A 19,887-nucleotide genomic window follows, 5' to 3' on the forward strand; every position below is an offset into this window, starting at 1 on the left:
ATTATTATACAGTACAAAAATCCCTATTTTCCTCTCTCAGTCTGTACATACTTGTCTTATTTACTTAATTTTGCTTTCATTTCACAGCAACCTCAGAGTCCTAAAGAGCAGCCGAAGAAAGGTGATCAGAAAGGAGATGATAACAAGAAGCAAGGAGGTAAGCATTTATATGAACTACAATGTCTTACATGTTTATTTTAACCTAGTGAATCAAATCAGCATACAGACTATTCCCAAGTTGAAGAGAAACAGTTGCTGTTTTGTGCAGAATTCACACAGGCTTTTGGTGTTTTGGGAGACTACATGAAATCACCTATATCTGCCACAGTGTGGAAATGAGGTGCTGTGATTGCCGTGTCCCCAGTGAAGTTATCTGTCTGTGTTTCATCCCCTCGCAGGACAGCCGAAGGGAGAGAAGCAATAACTTCCAGGCATTTGTGAAGATGGCTTTGGAAACACTGCTGGGGTCCTGCCGTCGTAAGCATGGGGGTCCTCGGGGCAGACAGGGCTAAGTGTGCATTCCCATACGCACTTTTCCCCTGAGCCTTCAATCTAGGCTGCTGTGTGGCCTTCCGATACAGCATCTGCTCACCTCTCACAGAGGCACAATTTGGACCTGATCTCCATCCACCACCATCTGTTGTTCAACCTCCATTCCTCCCCACCTCCCCTACCTTTTTCTGTCCCCTTCCCCACACTGTCCACTATTGGATTATTGGATGCTCAAAAATAGCCTCCAGATTAAACCGGACCCATTATTTGAGCAAAAACCAGTTTGTTACCCTTCCCTAACTTATCCTGAGGATTGACTGTCTAACAGTCCATACACTCTTGTAAATAATCATTCAAATAAACGAATATTTCTTACAGCAGTACATCATGTTTCTGACTTCTTCTTCTTTTTTATTATTATTCCTAAACATTTCACATCTTCTCAGGCATTTTTTCCACTTTCAATTAAACAAAGACAACAAACCAGGTTTCATGTAAAATTTTATAAAAATATCACAGGTGTATCAGTGCCTTCACATTTACAGGGGAAAACAAGTTCAAAGTAAATATCAGAATAGTATTTAAAGTATTCATTGGATTGAGTGGTATTAGCTCTCAGGCATGAACAAACATTCAGGCTCTAATCTAAAATACTACTTCTGCTGCACTCTCAAGAAGCAAATCGTTTGATGCTCTAGATTTAAGAGAGATATAGACAGTATGTGAACACAATCTGATACAGACACTCCTGTTATTTCATCAGGTAATAATCAATTACATAAATGCATCGTTAAAAGCAGCAGTGTAATAAAAAAATCTGTGGTTAAGGATAAATATTTAATATAATGTACTCTATAATTTCATCTTGAACATGAAACATGAATTGGAAGAGAGACATTTTTTTGCCCTACTCTAACACGTGTAATACCCTGATTCTAAACTCTTACTCTAAACTGGAGAGTGAATGAGTGTTTATAAATGTTCACAAATATTAACAAGACCTTTTCTAAGCAAAGGCAAAAAGAATTGAAATTTTAAAAAAGGAATTTATCAAAATAACACAAAACAAAATACAACCACCATTAGGAAACTATACCACAAAAATCCATTCATAGCCTTACTGATTAATTTTCTTTATCTAAAATTCACAAAAGGGGAAATAATTACTGACAATAATGACAATTTCTGCCTTATAACAGTAACCTGTGCTTTTTTCCTTCAAATGTAAACTCTTTGTTGTCTTACGCATGCTTAAAAAAAACCAAGCTCTGTTCAAGGATAAGTATTTTTCTTATTACCGACAAATCCTGTGAATAGACCAAAACCAAAATGAATTCATCCTACTAATATTGTCTGTGTGCGATAGACCTCTATTGTTGTACAAAAAAAAGATTAAATCCTCATGAACGAGCCACACCGTTGCACTGGGAGACACGTTTCCTTCCCTGGTTTGTTTTGTGTTAATCCTACATAGAAATCAGCAGCTGAAAATAGTTTCTAAAATACCCAAATACACTTTTTACTCCCATTTGAGTTAAGTTAGCTAAAAACCACAGTGCCTGAGGTTGGCCTTTCTCTTTTTCCTTTTTTATTACTCATGATCTGTTTTTTAAGATTTATGTTGTATTGGCTCAGGGAACAAAGCCACAGGCAGGCTGATTTTGGTCTCTTCATGTGAATTGTTGGCTATTAAAAAAAAGAGAGAGAATATCACCAGCCTCATCTTTTAAAACCTAAAAATATGATTGTTAAAACACTTGAGGTGAAGGGAAAAACCACATCTGGACGACATCTGGCGCAGTCGACTCTGAAACCTAGATAATGGGCTCTATCATGTGTCCACAGAAAGGAGCAGCCAATCTCCACCATGCTGATAGGTATCGATTGTGGCTCACAGTGAGACATCGGTAACTGCTGTCACAACATGAGGGCTTGTCAACTGCAGCTCAGATAAAAAGGATGCGATACGGGGGGAAAAGGAGATGGGAAGGGGGGAGGGGGGGAGAGTCACGCTATCATTTCATGGATATCAAAACTAGTCCCCAGCAGGTTAGAATAATAGATTACCCAGCCAACATGCAGCGTAACCCGAACACCGCATGTTGGTTTATTATACACAGGTTGATTCTGTTCTCTTCGGTCTGATGCGTGTTAAGAGTCACAGTGCAGAAGTGGAGAACCAGCCTTTCATCACTCATTATTGCTTCTTTCACTTTTTTCCTCTGTCTCTTATAATTAGAGGATGAGGCGGTACAATATCCAGCATCCAAACGTGACCCAGTGGCTCGTCCAGCTCAGCTCTGACCACTTTTGAATGGTATGATGGGTTATATCATCCTGTAGGGGGCGGTACATAATATGTAAGCTCAATGGGACACAAATATGTGCTTTTTTATATCTTTTATGGGAACATTTTTACAATAAAAAGCATTAATATTTTACTAGCATTCATATTTTAAAACCTAGAATCCAAAACTACTCGTACACCAAGCAGCTACGGTTACATTCCTATATCACATTTCACTTATTCACATGCATGTCAGATAGTGTGCTGTACATTTTATGAGTGCAGAGCGTATAAATATAGTCAGGTTGTGACCTCACCTCATCCTCCTCCATGTAGTCCACACTTGAGTTGAACACAGAGCCCAGGTACGTCAGGTGGAGTATTGCCAAAGCGCTGAATGCTATATTAATCATATACACCCAAATCCCCTGCACACAGAGAGAGGGAGGGAGAGAGACACTGCATCATGTGGGAACAACGATACAAGACAGTTTCCTCCATAACATATTCATTGTAATCTCTGTGTGTGTTTCTCAAATGTATTGTTCCCTATATTGTGATGTGAACAATCAGCACCATGTTGTACAGTCCATGCAGGCTGCTTTTTGCTGGCATGAGTCATTATTCCCTCCACCCGCTGCTCTTGATGTGTATAACCAATCTAACATAAGGGGTTTTGCTGGGCATCTTGCCAAGTAACTCTCAAAGTATATCAATTGAAAGCTAAGACAGACCGTTGGGGCTGCTGTATTTTAACTGCAGCGGATGCGGATGTGTTTTTTTCTGGCATTAAAACCTAAAAAGACGTCCACATAACTTTAGTATTACATTAAATATATCTTTTTAACAGTGACAGTATTTCTTGTGTTTTCTAATATGACAGATCTTTGGCTTGTTGAGGAGTGTTCTTATTACAGGCTAAATAAAAGGGAACATTTTTAAGGGGTTTAGTTTTCATACATTCAGGATAAAAATAGAGAACATATTTTTTCTGAATGATAACTAGGTCAGAATATCTACTAGGTAAGACCCCTTTGAGCACCTCCCGCTCTGGGAGGAAGTGCCAGCAATGCCAGTACAATAGCCATTTGCACAAATCAAATAGCTGAGGGGGGAGAGCAGAATATGTTCAAACAAAGACAAAACTATGCAATCCTGTGGTGGAAATTGGGATTTCTATTTGTACATGAACACAAGGTGCAATCCTAAAATTAATTATATCTAAACAGGAATGAAAATTACAGTCATAAACAACTTTTTTATGTGTAGCTGTAAAAACTATGAGTACGGGTTAGATCTGGAAAAAAGTTCACTTTCTTGCTGAGTTCAATAAGACGATCAATACCACTCGCTGGAGAAACTTTTAGCTTAGCTTAGCGTAAAGACTGGAACCAGAAGGAAACATCTAGCCTGGCTCTTGTCGAAGGTTAAAAAAACAACAACCTAATGATTACAGACAAGAGAGTACTATCGATCTTCTCTTGGAAAGGATGCAAAAATGTGTATTTTCCAAAATGTCAAACTCCCCCATTACTATTAATGCAAACCTGAAGGACAAACTGATAATCTTAAATGACAGGCAATAAAGGCCATTTACATTTCTTTTTTTTTAAAGAAAGAGAAGGAAGAGAAAGGTGCTTATTACCCTTTTGTGCTGGTGAGTGCAGTTTGGCTGACATTTCCTCGACAGTATACAGGCATTAAAAATGGCCGCGAGCCTCTTCCGCAACACTGAAACACAAAACCAGACGAAAGCATTAAAATAAAGCTGGAGGAATGGTTTCTTTTTAACCATACAAGGTAAATTACAGCACTGCAGTGAACAGCAGGTGTAGTTAATCATTACTGCAAAGCTAAGCACCTTCTCTAAATGGAAAGGTTTTAATGTGGAAAAGAGACAACATTAGGCAGCCTCTTACCATGCTCTATGTATGTGATAAACCCGAGAGATATCAGCACAGCACCCAGATGAAAACTCAGACCCTGCCAGACACAAGAGTTAGAGTCAAAACAATGCACTTGCATAACAAATCAGACTAGGAGGTATGATTGCTTATGTAAGACTTCCAGCAAAGTACTCACATGCAGAAGGGCACTGGCTGTGTATGTTACCATGACAGCGGAGAACGTCCCAAATTTGAGAGCGCTCTTAAAAACATCTGTGGAATGAGAGCATCGGCTTGCCTGAGTGTCTGTTCCAATGAACCATTATCATCCCATTTATAATGAGAACGGAAAAGCGAAAACAGCTGCTTCCATCAAGCAATCACCAGCTAACATTATAACTCACAGGTGTGCAGAAAGCGAGACATCGGCAAATTCCATGACGTCACCACCTCCACCATCGACCGAGGAAACTCTATACTCAGCGGCTTGGATACGGTCATATCCCTGGAAAACAACAAGTAAAGGAGGAGGTAGCCTGTTTAAAAACTGTGCACAAAAAAAAGAAATAAATAGTCTTGATGTTAATGTTGCATATGAAATTCTGACCATTTGAGGTTTTCTTTCTCCTCGGTGAAGCCCGCCCCGGCCAAAGTAGTAGTAGTCTCGCTCAAGTAACCAACAAAATAATTGCTGAAGTGGAAAGACATTGTGTTCTCATACGCCAGCAACCACCTGATGTAATGACATTAAAAGAGGAAAAACAGACAGATATTATATTCCAATATTCAGGTCAAATCTGATGTAATGTATTATTAACATTTGAATAACACTTAAAGACATACTTTGCCATCGTACCTCTGAGCAGCAACAGGATAAAGAAAGAAGTTGTAAGAGTTCATGTTAGTGATACATTGATATTGATACAAATGATTTATTGACTTGTCATGTGATGATCTACATCTCGCCATGGTTTTCAAGATGGTGAAATGGTTTTGGGTTGATGAAAGGGTGAGATGAGTGTCCTGAGAGGGGGGAGTGATATGGGTACATGCATGCAGGACACGGTGTTACATGAGTGGTACACAGAAAAATAAGCATGCACATACCTGATCTTCCTCCTCTTTTTGCTGTGAACGAAGCAGGTAATAGAGGAAAAGAGATATGTGATGATTTGCAATCCAGAGCCGAGAGAATAAACAGGCATTTTAGATTTGTTTACCTCTATTTTCCGCTCACCTTCGTAGCAGCTTGTCTCCATAAACAGGTATGAAATAAGGGAAGAGGTAGGGAGCCACACAGTTGGAAATAACAAGGCAGATCTGGCTCTTCACCCAGCTAACAGACACTTTTAAAAGCCAAGAAAAGCTCTGAGAGGAAAAAAAAATGAACCAAAGATTTGAACAGTTAGCAGCTAGTCCCAGAATAAATCTTTTAAATAATCCTCACCCCCACCTTTTTCCATATTTAAGAGATACTGTGTCACACTTACCAGCTTACGCCCTTCTAAAGCTTCTTTGTAGCTGTTGAAACTGATCCAAGGACCAAAGATGACTGTGCCCACAAAGTAAATATAGCCCATGAACTCAATGGGTGAGGGTACGCTGGTCACAACACCCCTGTCCAAATCGAAGGCCAGAGAGATGGCTTTCATGGCAACCACCATCTGTGAACCTGGACAACCAGATTTCTAAATAAAACCATAACTGAAGCCGATTATAAATGAATACCTAGAATAATCCCAATTAATGTTTTTTTTTTTAAAATCTAGCAGAAAAGTGTCAAATATTGCTGCCTAAAGAAAAGATGCATGCCTTACCTCTCATCTTGTGCCAGATGGTGGTGTCCATCATGTGCAGCTCTCTGATGAAAATGTACAAGAATAGTCTCAGTTTTTTCTTTATGTAGTTCACAGCAAATTAAACTTTGAAAAGCATTCACTTCAAAGACGCACTCGATACACGCTGCTGAGCTGTCATGTATCAGCTGTCTCTTACCCGAGTAGCAGGTATATGAGCACAGTGATGGAGAGGAAGGTGCCTCGGATGGTAGAGTGGCGGCAAAGGAAGAGGAAGAGGTAGCAGAGTAAACTGAGAAGCACCACCCAGATCATATGAAGCTCAAAAAACAGGTAGAGGGTGTAGAAACCTCCGGCCACCGTGCCCAGGTGTTTGATAAAAGAGGGGAGGCCTGACGGAGCAAGATAAACACAAAAAGGAGGTGATTATGATGATGACGCAGGCTGTATCAAGGGGTGAACAACACTGACAGGGTGCAAAAACAACCAAACTCTCACCCAACATCCAGAGGAGTCGACACAGCAGGCAGATAACCAGCAGCTGCCATACCTGCTCCAGACCCTGCTGAGCTGTGGGCAGCAGGCAGCCATGAGCAAGCTCCTGGAAAAACTTCTGTCTGCTGAACGCTCCCATCTCTAGATTAAAAAAAAAAAAAGCAGAGACGCCAAACCATGCAATGTCATAGCAACAAAAACATAATATTTGTATCACTAGTGTCTACATATCTGTGCATCATACTGCATGTGTGTCATGCACACATATGCAAACTTGCAAGTAGTAAACACCCACCATCTCTAAACTTCAAATCCCAGCATGCAACTCACTATAAATCTGTGCATACCCATGCAATAGGACTCAGACTTTTTTTTTTTTTACTGTCTTTTTTAGTTTTTGGTATTTAAATACATATATCTTTCATTTGGTAGCAATTGCATCAAACTGAATCCATGTGTGAGAAAGAAAGCATTCAGAACACAGCGCAGTAACATGCAGATTTAAGCTTACTAACCGCTGTATTGAAGACTTATTTACTGGGTAGTAAGAAGAATATTAGACATATGCTATTCTGCAAGGCATGCTCTCTACAGTAGCTCTCCGCAATGCAGTCGACCACGGGCATGAGTTGACTCGCAGCTGTCTTACAACCTCCGCATTGTATAGAACAGTACAGTATGTCATGGAGCAAAGCCTCCCTGAATGTATCCGAGAAAAAAGCTGGTGAGGACTGCTAACCTTGCTTCACCTCGCCAGCGGGATGTACGGTCTACTTACCAACGTACTTGAGAGCTGTTCCCCCAGCCCCCCACGTCAAAAAAACACAACAGCTAACTGGACGCCCCGGGCATGTCAGGAGAAAACTTACCCCCTTTTCCGAGCAGCAGCTGGAGCTTCCTCTGGAGCGTTTCTACACAGCTGCTTTCTCGTCCCTTTTTTAATCACAGTGCAGTTTGTTAAAGCGTGTGTGCTGCCGCTGTGTTTTAAGCGCACTCGGTCCAGATGATGCTTATCTGGATGACTCCCATTGTCACAGCATCACAGCATCAGCACCACTTGCCTGTCATCTATGCAGCCACGAGAAGACGCACTGACCAATCAGCTGCCTGGATCCTGGGACGTTAACCAATCAGGGCTGCTGTTAGCTTTGAGTGACAGCAGAGATGACCAATCAGATTAAGGTACCAGCATTTCCCCGCCGCCTCCCCACCAATAAGACGTGTACAGCGTGCAGATGGAGTCAGACGGCAGGCAGTGAACCCTCATCTGGCTCCGGGATGTGGTACAAGGGGTTGCAGAGGAATGCACTGACTGCATGAGTAATAATAAAACCAATATACACTTGACCCACTTTTTTTCCCTTTCTCTTTTTGCCACAATTCTTTATTCTCAAATCCAGATTTTAGAGCTGAAATCTAATTGTTTTTATGGTTTAGAAAGTCCTGCATGAAAATTGAAGATGCAGAAAAATATAAACAGCAAGAAAAAGCAAATATTGTTCCTTTGCAATATGACTGTAGTGTGTATCTTTACTATAGGTACGCATATAGAAGCTGTATTTATTTTTAATTTTATGTTCTACATAATTCAGAAAATATAGGTACCATTCTCGTAACCCTTATATACTGTTCATAGTCTGACTCATAAATAGTCTCTACCCCCATCTATACCCCATCAGTCATTAAAACATATTTGATTAATCTTATGGAAAAAAGACATTCACAAACACTATTTTAGGGTACAGGTAAACATTTTATAGAAAAGATGAATACAACAACATGTTTGAGTGCTGATTATAAACTCAGGTGAAATTTGAACATTTGCATATATTAAAATGTGTATCAGCTGCATACAAATTAAAAAAAATATGCATTTTATTTCCATTTTTTTATAATGTGTGTCACATTAGGAAAGGTCTGGCTAAAATAAATGTGTATATGATGCACTCAAATGTAAAAATGGGTCAAATTTGACCCTGAACAGTATGTAAGGGTTAAAATGTCTGCAGTGGATCTTTAAAAAGGTCTAGAAGTTCAATAGCCCCCAGATTATGCTATTATAGCTGCATCTCATCTTTTTATTCTATGTCATCTTTTTTTGTTGCTTATGTGTCATGTTTTTATCTGGTTGTCATATTTTTATTTGCCTTCAAAGCACAAATGTAGTGGCACCTGTAATCTCATTATATGTCATATGTAATGACAATAAAGCTTTCTATTCTACAGTGGGCAGCTATCCAAAAGCTGTTTTCTTATATATTCATGTATTTTGAAGGCATAGTTGCACTTCAGCCACCACAGTGGAGACTAGTGAGTCACCCCATACACTACTACTTCATCTGCAGTAACCTTCTTTTGGTTGTAAATCAGTTGACTTATGTTATTATAATGTAATGTTATGTAATGAAAACGAAAATCAAGTTGAAATATGTTTTAATGCCTATAGAGAAATAAAAACACTTGACTGCAGTTATCATAATTCATGCATGAAAGGGTTAGAATAAGTTACTACATAAGCTATTAATAAGAATCTTGCGTACCTTGGGTTGCCAGGTTGTGAAAAATCCCTATAATAAAGGTTAATGGGCCTAAATTTTTAAAATAAATTAAACATTCTGCAGTTACAAAATGTTAACAAACGCATTAATTAAGGCTCACGGACTTCCTTCTTTCTAATAAGTGTAAATGCAGTTATAAATGTCAGTGAGTCATGAATGTGTAAAGGTGAACTTTCTCATAAACCATCCGTTTATCCTGGAGGAGGGTAAACACCTTCACACAACACCAACACAAGATTTATCCAAACCTGGCAACCTAAAAGTTGTAAAATGATAATATTATATATATATTATATATAATAATATATTATAATATTATGTATATATATATGTGTGTGTGTGTATCTATAAAAGCTGTTACTATATAAACTGGTTTATAAGTTGTATTTTGTTTTACTTCAAATTCAAGCAGTAGTTAAGAAGTATCCTTTAAGAACCACAACTAAACACAAAATGACCCAGTGAAAGAAGGCGTGGAGGCATATTATTATCATCCTGTGGGCTTTTTTTCTGCTGCAGCTCACAGAACAAACCAGCCATTTCAATGCAATGTGACACAATGACAAAGAGTCCGATCCAAGAAAAGCAGAGAGACATTTTTGGGTCATTTTAAAAATCCCTCCAGTACCACCATCAGGCCATGGACAGTTTGTCCACAACACTGTTTCACCCCCTCCCTGACATTCATTAGGTCAAGAAAACGGCAGGAAATAAAGTACAATCATTTTATTTATTTTAGACACGTTACAAAATTCATTTCTCTCATCTGTTCTTTCTGCGTCCAAGTGAGAATCAGCCTGATGTGGTCGCAATTTGCAATGATAATACGTCCATTTCAGATTGTCTCCACCTCCAGTGCGCCTATTCGAGTGAATCTATTTAGCAAATGAAGCACAGCCACCAAACTATCATTTTGCAATTTCAATTTCAAGTTACGGGTGTTTTTGATGACAGGGTTGCAATGCCCAGACGTTATCACAGTGAACATGGCATGAGGCAAAGAAAACATTTTGGAGACACTTGACGTTAAAACTGTCATTCAATTGACTGACTGAATGATACAAAGTAGTTTTTGTTTTAAAAATTACACATATACAAGATTACGTTAACCGTTTTTTTACATATGATTTCAAAGATGCGTACAGTAACGGTGATATAAAGCACCTTTAACATGTTTGACTTCTCAGGGGGGGTCTGTGTGTGACCTGCAGCTTTTGGGAAACTAGTGTCTTGCTCAGTTACTGTTCAGGTTAGGTGCGGGAAAAAAGTGTGTATCCCAAATACTGGAACAGCTATTTCTGCTTATAAAGTGGAAGATCAAGAATATATAATATATTTAGATATATTTCTAGAATATAAAAACAACAAACATTGTTCGTATAGCTCTGGGTAGATGAGGTAGTCGAGGGGGAGGGAACTAAATTCAGTGACAATTGTTCTCAGATATAATGCCAGATAATGATATTCATATTCTTGCAATTCACAGCACCACGGACCAGAGCCAAAACTGATTACTCCACAAATTGCCAAGTACAGAATATAGCCTGCAGTTGAAATGCCACTGGGTGCGCAGATTTTTGAGATCTGGGGCCAGAGACAGATCGTGAACATGCAGAACAGTGTTATCAATATTTATCAAAGCACAGTGGACAAACACATTTCATCCCCACCAAGTGAGTAAAGACGTGGCAGCATCTAAACAACAGAACTGTCTATAAGTAAAGAAAAAATAGCAGCATTAGAGTTCAGTTGCTCAAATTAATTAATGCGGTGATGTTTAAAATATAACAGTGTGTAGAACCAGGTTAGGAACACACAGAAAAGAAGTATAGAAGAACATTTACAGTAAAGTTCATATAGGGACACTAAAAAAAAACAAAAAACAGAACCACTTCATGCTGGATGTAAAAGCCCAGCATATAATACCAGTTTGAAGTCCTCCCAAATAAATCTGATGAACTCATGTTGATCCAGTATCGTCCAAACGCACCAATGAGTTTGACATAAGGGGCTTAAATAGCTTAATGAGGCAAAGCACAAGTCTTGATACAAGTAGTAGTTAAAGGCGAAACATCAGTGAGGTCAAATTCCCTTAAAACAAAGTACAGCCTCTGTTTTTTAAGAGTGAAAAATCTTCCCTCATTGTTTCCTATCAGAGCACAATCTCCAGGTCATACGCCGTTCTCTCCTTCTTGACTTTCTCTCTGCTGCGCTGCTTAACTGGAGAAATCAGCGGTGTCTCACTCTGCTCCACCTTCACATGAACCATCTCCTTCTCCTTCGCCTTCACTTCTTTATTGCAGATGTATTTGTAGTTTCTTTTAACTTCGAGTAACGCTGAGGTGAGGCACTGCGGTGAAAAGACCCTCAGCGAGTATGGGAGCTCTGGATGTTGGGGGAGATGCGGCTGAATGAACACTGCGGGATAGTCGGGTGGCACCGGCGGCTTAAACTGAAATGAGGTAGATCGTTGCAGCAGTGGCAAAGAGGAGCGGAACGGTTTTATCAACATTGGGAAAGGGACTTCTGTTAAAATATTTGTGGGTAAGACTGGTGGGGAGGTTTTATAGTTCTTGGGTAAAGGCTCAGAGGTTGTGGTTGTAGTTGTAGTCGCAACCGTCTGGGAGCTCTGAGCATCATCAGCCACGTCATCCGTCTGACTCGGCTCAACCTTCTCCAGCACGTCGTTTTCTGGCATCAGATTTTCGGTCTCAACGATGGAACAATCTTGCTCAGACTCCGTCGTAGGCTCAGCCTGCGGCACGAAAAGTATGTGGTTGTGACGTCGACAGAACAGCACGCCGCACTTGCTGCACTTTCTGCCATCTCTGACGTGCAGCAGTTTGTGACGCTTGAGGTTGTGATTGGAATAGAAAGTTCGATGGCACATGTTGCAGGCAAAGGACGGTTTTTCTGCGTGGACGCACTGGTGCTCCGTGAAAAGAGCCTGACTCGAGAAGCTCGTCCCACAAATTTCACAGGGAACGGATTTTTCTTCTTCATGCTGCTGTTTGTGTTCTGTTAACTGTGAAACACTGGTGAACTTGTCATTGCACTGCTCACACTGATACTCACTCAGTGGCATAATTAGAGGTTTTAGGAGCACAAAAGGGTTCATATTGCAGAGTTTTGGGAGGCCTGCCGGTAGTTTAAATGAAGGTGATGTCTTTTTTGGGCTGGGTGTTAACTGTAGAGTCTTCGCTTCTGTAGTCGATGTTTCTCTCTCCTAAAAATCACACACACACACACACACACACACACAGAGAGAGAAGGGTGGTTAAATTTAATAAAGTAAATAATTGCTTTATGAGAAATGGCGGGAAAAAATATCTCAAAAGATGTGGCATGTTCTCTTTCTTACAACAAAGAAAAACTGAAATACTATCCTCTAAACTAAACTTTATGCTTCAATTCATCATCATGCTTAAATTACACCAAGTAAAATATATAGATTTTATGTTTTTCTATGGAAAAAACAGAATGTAAGCAGAAAAAGGTAATGGCTGCTACCTTTGAAACTGGTGGGGTTGATGGTGTCTCTACTTCTTCTGTACTTCCCATTGAGGAGTCGAGGTCCTCAGAAGTACCACCTTCAGACGGAGTTTCTTCTGTTTCCACGTCGGCTGTTTGACATCGACGGAGCCTTTTTTTAAGGCCGTAAAACCTTTGAAGAAATTGTAAAAATAAATATATTTTCATACAGTATAAATAACTGTGACATTACGGTACTTCTCGAAGAGGATCAGGACAAGTTTGCACTCAGTGTGACAGTGCTGCAGGCTGTAAAAATGCCCTTAAAATATGAAGCAACTGAACTGTATGATTTATCCAATAACAGCTGAAGCTTACTGACCACATGTTATGACACAAACACAATCACACTGCTTATAAACAGAAGCAATGTTCATGTATGACAATAATTTACCCAGCTCTGTTCTTTTCCTATACAATGTGAGAGACAGTGACAGTCCAAACCCAAAAATAAAGTTTATTATCATGTATGACAAACAAAAACAGCATATCTGAGAAGCTGGAACGACATAATGTTTGGCACTGAAACGATTAATTGATGATCTAAATAGTTATTTCTGTCGACCCAAAAAACAGATTAACCAACTCATCGTTTCAGCTCTACGTGAGAAGCTTGAATTTTGTGTCTTGAAGTCAAAAGTCCTCCTCAGCCAAAAAGACGAGGGGCAAGGTTAGATTATAACGGAAAACAATTTTCACTGTTAATAAAGCAGAAAGTGTAAATTATCACCCAATTCTGTGTTAGACCTTTTAGCCAACTTCATTCATACCAAATTATAGTAGAAAGGCCTCATTTAAATTAGCTAATGCCTCATTTTTTAGTTAAAAAAAGCAGAAATTATTAATTATTTTAACATCAGTGGAATATATATTGATGGATTATCACAAACTGATACATGTCACAAAGTTTAGTCAGGATACAGTTTTGAAACCATATAAAATATTTGAATGGCAGACTCAATCACTACTGTTGTCCTCCTGGGTCAAAACTGACCGTTTTATGAAGCGTAACGAACAAATTATCACGAACAAATTAGTAATGGTTATACTTGCAAAGAATATAGTATGGAACCATCAGCTTTTCCCATTAATTATATAGAGCATGGCGGCCCACAATAGCGTAATTTGTGCCGCTAATTTGTAGTTTAGTTATTTGAAGAAACACAACGTGAACTTTAAACAATGTCGAATTTTATATGTATCTAAGTAATGAAGTATTTGAGCTTGGATAATCATTAATGCTCTATTTGTTCCAGAGCTGAAATATAGGCATTAGTCTTTTTTGATGTTTTGTTTGGAACTTTTCTGAACTGGTAAAATTTCATTCCCATGCTTTGTGGGTGTGTCATCACCATTCATACCTATACAACCTGTAGTTAAATTACTAAAGAACTAAATTGTTTAAAACAATTTTATTGTAAACAAAAATTTAACAATCTTAAATTGCTCTCAGAGTGCACCAAAATGATGCATTTGACTTAAAAATGTTTAAAATGTTCTTCCAAGGGAGCCAGACCCACTTAGTGACTTGGTCAACCAATATTATTGGACAATATTGGCCTTTTACAGATATATCGTATCGGTGCATATGTTGTCTGATATACGATGATATAAATATATATCCAATATATGATATCAAAAATGTTTTACTTTCTAATATCGGTATTGGCCCCTAAAATCCAGTATTGGTCGGGCTTTAGTATGGAAGCATCCATGTGATTTTCAGGCAATAGCATGAAATAAATCCTTATTTCTGATATAAAAACATTTTAAATCACATTTGAGCAGAGGGCAACAGGAGGGTTAAGGTAAAAAATAATATGTTGATATTAAGTTGAATGTGCATGACACAGTAATGTAAGTTATTGTTGTGTTTTGTTGTTGCAGGTTTGCAAGCCTGCAACAAAACGCTTTAACAAACAGTTTACAGTATGTTCTTGCGAGTTAGCTAAATGAACTTACATTTCTCTCCCTCTTACTCTTTTCTTCGGGCTCGGGCTCTGTTTTTTGGGGGTGGTGCATGCAAACACAGAAGGCACAAAGTCAGGACTGTCGTGATCCATGGACGCTTCTCCTGCAAACACACACACAAACACACACAAAAATATTTCAGACAACTTAAACATCACATCTTCCACTAAATCTGACCACTTTTGCAGATGCATCAGGTTGCATGAAAACTAGAGTCACAATGAAGCTTACCTGATATGAAATGAGCGCCACAGACACGAGCGTTTCCATGGAGCTCCTCCGCGCCGCCGTTCACCCTTTTGATTATTTTCACCCATAAACGCCTCCGATTGGCCTGAAACGGTCTGGATCCGGATGGTATTCTGTAAAATTTGAGTTTGCTGGTTGAGGAGTGTCGATTTTTACAGCCGGACACGCAGCAGGCAGACATTTTTTCACCTTAAAACACTCCGGATTCAGTGTTTTTAGGGGTGAGGAAGTTTTCATCTGCAACACTAAACTCTACTTCCGTTGCCAAGACGCGCGCGCATCCTCGTGCCATTCCATGGTAACCCTAGATGTGAAACTCTCGCGAGATACGTGGTACGTGTTTTACTTCATTGTGGGCTTTGTTTTATCATTGTGAAGAAATAATTACGTCATATTGTGTGTGGTTAAGATCTGGTAATATTAAGGCACGAAAACCCACTCGTTATTATGCCAATAGTAAGATCAAGGTTTGGGTTACAAATGGTCACGCTCGCGAGATCTTCCGCTAATCCAGGGTTACCATAAAGCATGAGACCCCAGCTCCATAGTTTTATAAACAACCGCTTAATAACAAATTTAGCCTAGTCTAACTATCTATCTGTCTACCTAATCTTACTTTATTTCCTATAAACATAATGAATGAGAAGCAGTACCATAATATCAGATTAAATCCTAAACTTTACTCTCTTTGCTTTGTCATTTATCAGGTCATGTTTTGTCCATTTTGTGGAGTGAACCTTCACACCGTCCTGGTGGTATATAATTTGGCTCATGCAGTAGAAATGAGTCTTTCAAGATGAAGGTAAAAATATTTTCCTGACAGTCAGAGTATACCACTTCACGTGTGGTCAAATCCATAACAAGAGGCATATTGAATGCAATGAATGTAATACAATATCAAAACTACATTTCAAATATTGATATTGGATACTATTTTTGGTAGCACAGAGAGAAAACTTACAACACATGAGGCATAAAAATATTTTTTAGAAACATATGAACAATATTTTCAGCAGGGAACTAAAATGTTAAATAGGCCCACAGAGTTAGTAGCAAGCAATCAAGGTTAATGTAAACAGTTGTAAAATTAAAAAAGGGACTGTATGCATTGCTTGCTGTAGGAATATAGGATTTGTATAGACCTTGTGTTTTGCAGTTCGGTTTAATGAAGGCTTTAACAGTCTAGAAAATGTTGCTGCAGCAATTGCTTCGCCGAAACATACTATGCAGACTTAAGAAAACATCTTAGTTTGGTACTGATCCCTGCAAAAATGATCTCATAATCAAGTTAATATGTTCTTCCTCGGTGATAATTATAATAACTGTGTAAAAGAAATCAGTCCTATGCAAAAATTCTGAATGTTTTGCAATGTGCTACTTTAAAATAAGGGCATTTTAGATCAATTCATTTAGAAGAGTGCCTTGTCTAGTTTGATCTCTCTCTATCACTAATCACTTATTACCACAGTCACCCACACATGTCAATTTAAACAACCAATCTTATTTATTCACCTCTCGCGTACCTCTCGAAGTATATAAATGCAATTCATCATTTAGTCTCTAATATAGCGTCCTCCTTTCTACCCCTCAGGTCCTGAAGCTACAGTGGTGGATGAACTTATCCAGAAGTATTTCACAAAGGGCCATAGCTATGAAATAATATTTGGACTTACTAAAAACCAAGCACAACATATCAGTCAGTCTTAGCAATTTAAAACGAAGACTACAAGATGCAGACCTGACCAGGAGGACCAACCACACTCCCAATTGCTACTGTGCAGGCAGCTATTTCTGAGGAGCTAAAAGGATCAGGCCAGCTTTTAGGCTACAGAGCAATGTGGCAGACTCTGAAACAGAAGTACTCTCTTATAGTCAGAAGACATGATGTGATGTGCCTAAAGACAGAACTGAATCCATGTGGAACAGAAAATCGCTCCACACGCAGATTTGTCCGAAGAGCATATCACTCAATGGGACCAAACGAAATCTGGCATGTTGATGGGTATGACAAATTGAAACCTTTTGCAACTGCCATAAGTGGCTGTATTGATGGCTTCTCCAGAAAAAATATGTGGCTCAAATGTGGAAAGTCAAACAGTGATCCTTGTGAGTTTGGAGTTTTTCCAAAGCACCTCGGCACAGATTGTGGCACAGAAAATGGACTAACGGCAGCACATGGACAATACACACATCAGAGTATACAGATGAGCTTGCAGGAGCCAAAAGCCACGTGTATGGCACTTCAACATCTAACCATTGGATTAAAGCTGGTGGCCTATTTATGTAAACAAAGGTTTTTGTCTCTCTTAATTTATTTATGCTTTACTTTACCCTAAATCTTTGTATTTTATAATCAAAACCTATGTATATTGCTGTGCATTTTTAAACACCACATGTCAACCACCATTGTGACTTTTTAAGGGACAAGGTATATTATAGTAAAATCTCCAAAAGGTGTTGCGTCAGTAGCAACTGGACTTATAGATTATAAATCCAGTTGCTACTGACTCAACACCTTTTGAACTATGACCTGGATGAATGAGTGAATATACACAGACATAGTAAACTTTGTGTGCTCTATCTAGGAGTCAATTTTGGATGGATCTGTCAGTGACTTGAGGGAGAGGCATCTCTTCAGTAGCAGCCATTAACACACAAATCTGGTATGATACTGCTTCTTGGGGGGCCCTGTATAAAAAACTGGATGAATACAAGCAATACTGGAACACTCACACCATTCATCCTGTTCACCAATCCAAATGCCCATCTGGTAAACCAGAGGCAGAGTATTATGTGCCTCACAGGTATTGATGAATGATTACGTTTACTTATTCTTTGTTCTGTTTTCTTTGTTTTAGTGTTCCTTATTGATTATATTATTTTGTAAATATACACAACCAGTCAATCTCCAACTGTTTCTGTGCTTTAGTACATCACCGTTCATTGACATATTGAACAATGTAAATTCAATAAAAACTGAAATAATGAGGTGCTCTAAAACTCGTGTACTTGAATGCAAAAAAAAAAGATTGGTTATTATTTTGATATTTTTCGTTTTGATTATAAAAAATAAAAATCCACCATGAAGACCAGCACTGCCAGAATCCACAATAAATTCTTCCCTCATGCTGTCACTTTGAAACACCATAAAAACCATACTTGAATGTTGGAAAAGAAAGTATAATACCTATAGTACGTAGTTTTCTTGGCACCTCCTGATGTTCTTGGACCCGCTTTTGAGTTGGCAAGTAAGACCTGAATCACAAACCATAACAGGGATAGGACAGGTGAGTGGAAGTATTTTATGTAGTGTAGAACATTAATCGTGTGACAACACTAATGTTAAGGAGCCACATATTACCGGAGCTGCTGAATCAATGCATGACTTTCCATCATCACTGGTCAAGGCAGGTACCTGAAAGAAGAAAACAATATATCAGTGTGGCACTTCAAATTTGATAGACACAACTAGGGCTGAACCAATGTGAAAAATTATCACAAACTATAACATGGATTGGGACAGGTGAGTGGAAGTATTTAAAGTTAAGGCTATCAGAGGGCCGATTTAGAAAGAAAGGCACTATTCTAATGTACGCAAAACATGTGGATCTCTAGGTCAGTGTGACACATTATTTTATGCAGTGTAAGATATTTACTGTCTGACAATATTTTCAGACGAGGCTAAATGTGAACAACAAACAATAATGTTTGGGAGCCACATATTACCGGAGCTGCTGAATCAATGCATGACTCTCCATCATCACTGCGCAAGGCAGGTTCCTGGAAGAAAAAAACAACATATCAGTGTGGCAAATTATTATGGTGTGATTTTGAAGGTATCTGAACTAAACTAAATTGTTTTTGTTGTTTCTTAAGTTTGTAGAACATGATGTGTAGGCCAGGATACTGCAATATTTAATATTAAATGCTTTTTTGGCACATATTTCCTCATAAAAATATACTATGTCTCCAGCAATTTGTAGTATTCTATACTGCACATTCAATAAAATTTAGAAACATTTTTACTCCCAGACAGAACCTACGATATAAGCAATGTAAGACCAAGCAAATGTTACACTCACTACTGTATCAGCTGAATCGGATTCTGAGGTGGTCTCCTGAGCTGTGAAATACAAGATCAGACATAAGAGGATTTAAGACCACTCTGAACAACAGACAAAGTTTCTTGACAAACAAATCAATTTAGAAAGCTCTTCTTGGTTTGTAATTAATTTCAAAATAACTTACAACAGGGAAGGAAATCTTCAGCTGTACAAATGTACAGTGTGATGCGTTGATAATGCTTCCCCACGGTCTCTTTGTACTGTTTCAGAGAGAAGGTTATTTCTGTTCCTGGAATATTGGTTATCTCCGTACCGTCAGGGTAGAGCAGTAAGCAGGGACGACCATTTAAATCTTTGTTGATGGTCTTCAGTTTTTGTTCAGCAGCTTTCTGCAATTGCTTGGCATCCGACCCTTGTGGCACAGAAATGGGAACAACTGTTCCTCTTACAGGCTCCAGTTCTCCATATTCATTCCGTTGCATAAGGCCTACTGACATCTACAGAGAAACATAGAAATAGGCTACTGTAAACTAGTTCAGTGACATCATAAATAAATGA

At 38.8% G+C, this 19,887-nt stretch overlaps 2 protein-coding genes across 6 annotated transcripts; both read right to left on the minus strand.

Moving 5' to 3' along the window:
* Positions 1–2,727: 2,727 nt before the first annotated feature.
* LOC133987548 (protein-serine O-palmitoleoyltransferase porcupine-like) lies at positions 2,728–16,123 on the minus strand. Of its 5 annotated transcripts, XM_062426945.1 has the most exons (14): positions 6,960–7,095; positions 6,661–6,853; positions 6,483–6,526; positions 6,156–6,337; positions 5,903–6,033; positions 5,773–5,793; positions 5,509–5,523; positions 5,273–5,398; positions 5,070–5,170; positions 4,862–4,938; positions 4,699–4,762; positions 4,425–4,510; positions 3,097–3,207; positions 2,728–2,829 (listed from the first exon to the last, which is right to left on the minus strand). In XM_062426945.1, exons 1-14 carry the CDS (start codon positions 7,093–7,095, stop codon positions 2,728–2,730), a joined length of 1,389 nt encoding a protein of 462 aa, XP_062282929.1. The 5 variants fall into 5 exon arrangements, with proteins under 5 accessions (XP_062282929.1, XP_062282931.1, XP_062282930.1 ...); XM_062426947.1 differs by lacking the exons at positions 5,509–5,523; positions 5,773–5,793 and adding an exon at positions 16,100–16,123 and having other exon boundaries at positions 6,960–7,071; XM_062426946.1 differs by lacking the exon at positions 5,773–5,793.
* Positions 10,264–19,613, minus strand: LOC133987547 (zinc finger protein 91-like). The gene is made up of 8 exons (XM_062426941.1): positions 19,514–19,613; positions 19,348–19,388; positions 18,627–18,680; positions 18,453–18,520; positions 15,248–15,378; positions 15,008–15,119; positions 13,025–13,178; positions 10,264–12,740 (listed from the first exon to the last, which is right to left on the minus strand). The coding sequence occupies exons 6-8, from the start codon at positions 15,106–15,108 to the stop codon at positions 11,667–11,669; spliced, it is 1,329 nt and encodes a 442-aa protein (XP_062282925.1). The 5' UTR covers positions 15,109–15,119; positions 15,248–15,378; positions 18,453–18,520; positions 18,627–18,680; positions 19,348–19,388; positions 19,514–19,613; the 3' UTR covers positions 10,264–11,666.
* Between the last annotated feature and the right edge of the window lie 274 nt (positions 19,614–19,887).

The sequence above is a fragment of the Scomber scombrus genome, chromosome 10, assembly GCF_963691925.1.
Source record: "Scomber scombrus chromosome 10, fScoSco1.1, whole genome shotgun sequence".
Classification (NCBI taxonomy): domain Eukaryota; kingdom Metazoa; phylum Chordata; class Actinopteri; order Scombriformes; family Scombridae; genus Scomber; species Scomber scombrus.

Bases quoted from the DNA above. Each gene is read 5' to 3' on its own strand.
- LOC133987548 (XM_062426945.1), bottom strand. From the start codon at position 7,095: ATGGGAGCGTTCAGCAGACAGAAGTTTTTCCAGGAGCTTGCTCATGGC. The intron at 4,763-4,861 runs GTGAGTACTTTG...TGTGTCTGGCAG, and splicing joins CAGCCAGTGCCCTTCTGCAT to GGTCTGAGTTTTCATCTGGG. The intron at 2,830-3,096 runs GTGAGGTCACAA...CGCCCCCTACAG, and splicing joins ACTACATGGAGGAGGATGAG to GATGATATAACCCATCATAC.
- LOC133987547 (XM_062426941.1), bottom strand. From the start codon at position 15,108: ATGGATCACGACAGTCCTGACTTTGTGCCTTCTGTGTTTGCATGCACC. The intron at 13,179-15,007 runs GTAAGTTCATTT...ATTTCTTCAAAG, and splicing joins AGAGTAAGAGGGAGAGAAAT to GTTTTACGGCCTTAAAAAAA. The intron at 12,741-13,024 runs GTAGCAGCCATT...TGTGATTTTTAG, and splicing joins CAACCCCACCAGTTTCAAAG to GAGAGAGAAACATCGACTAC.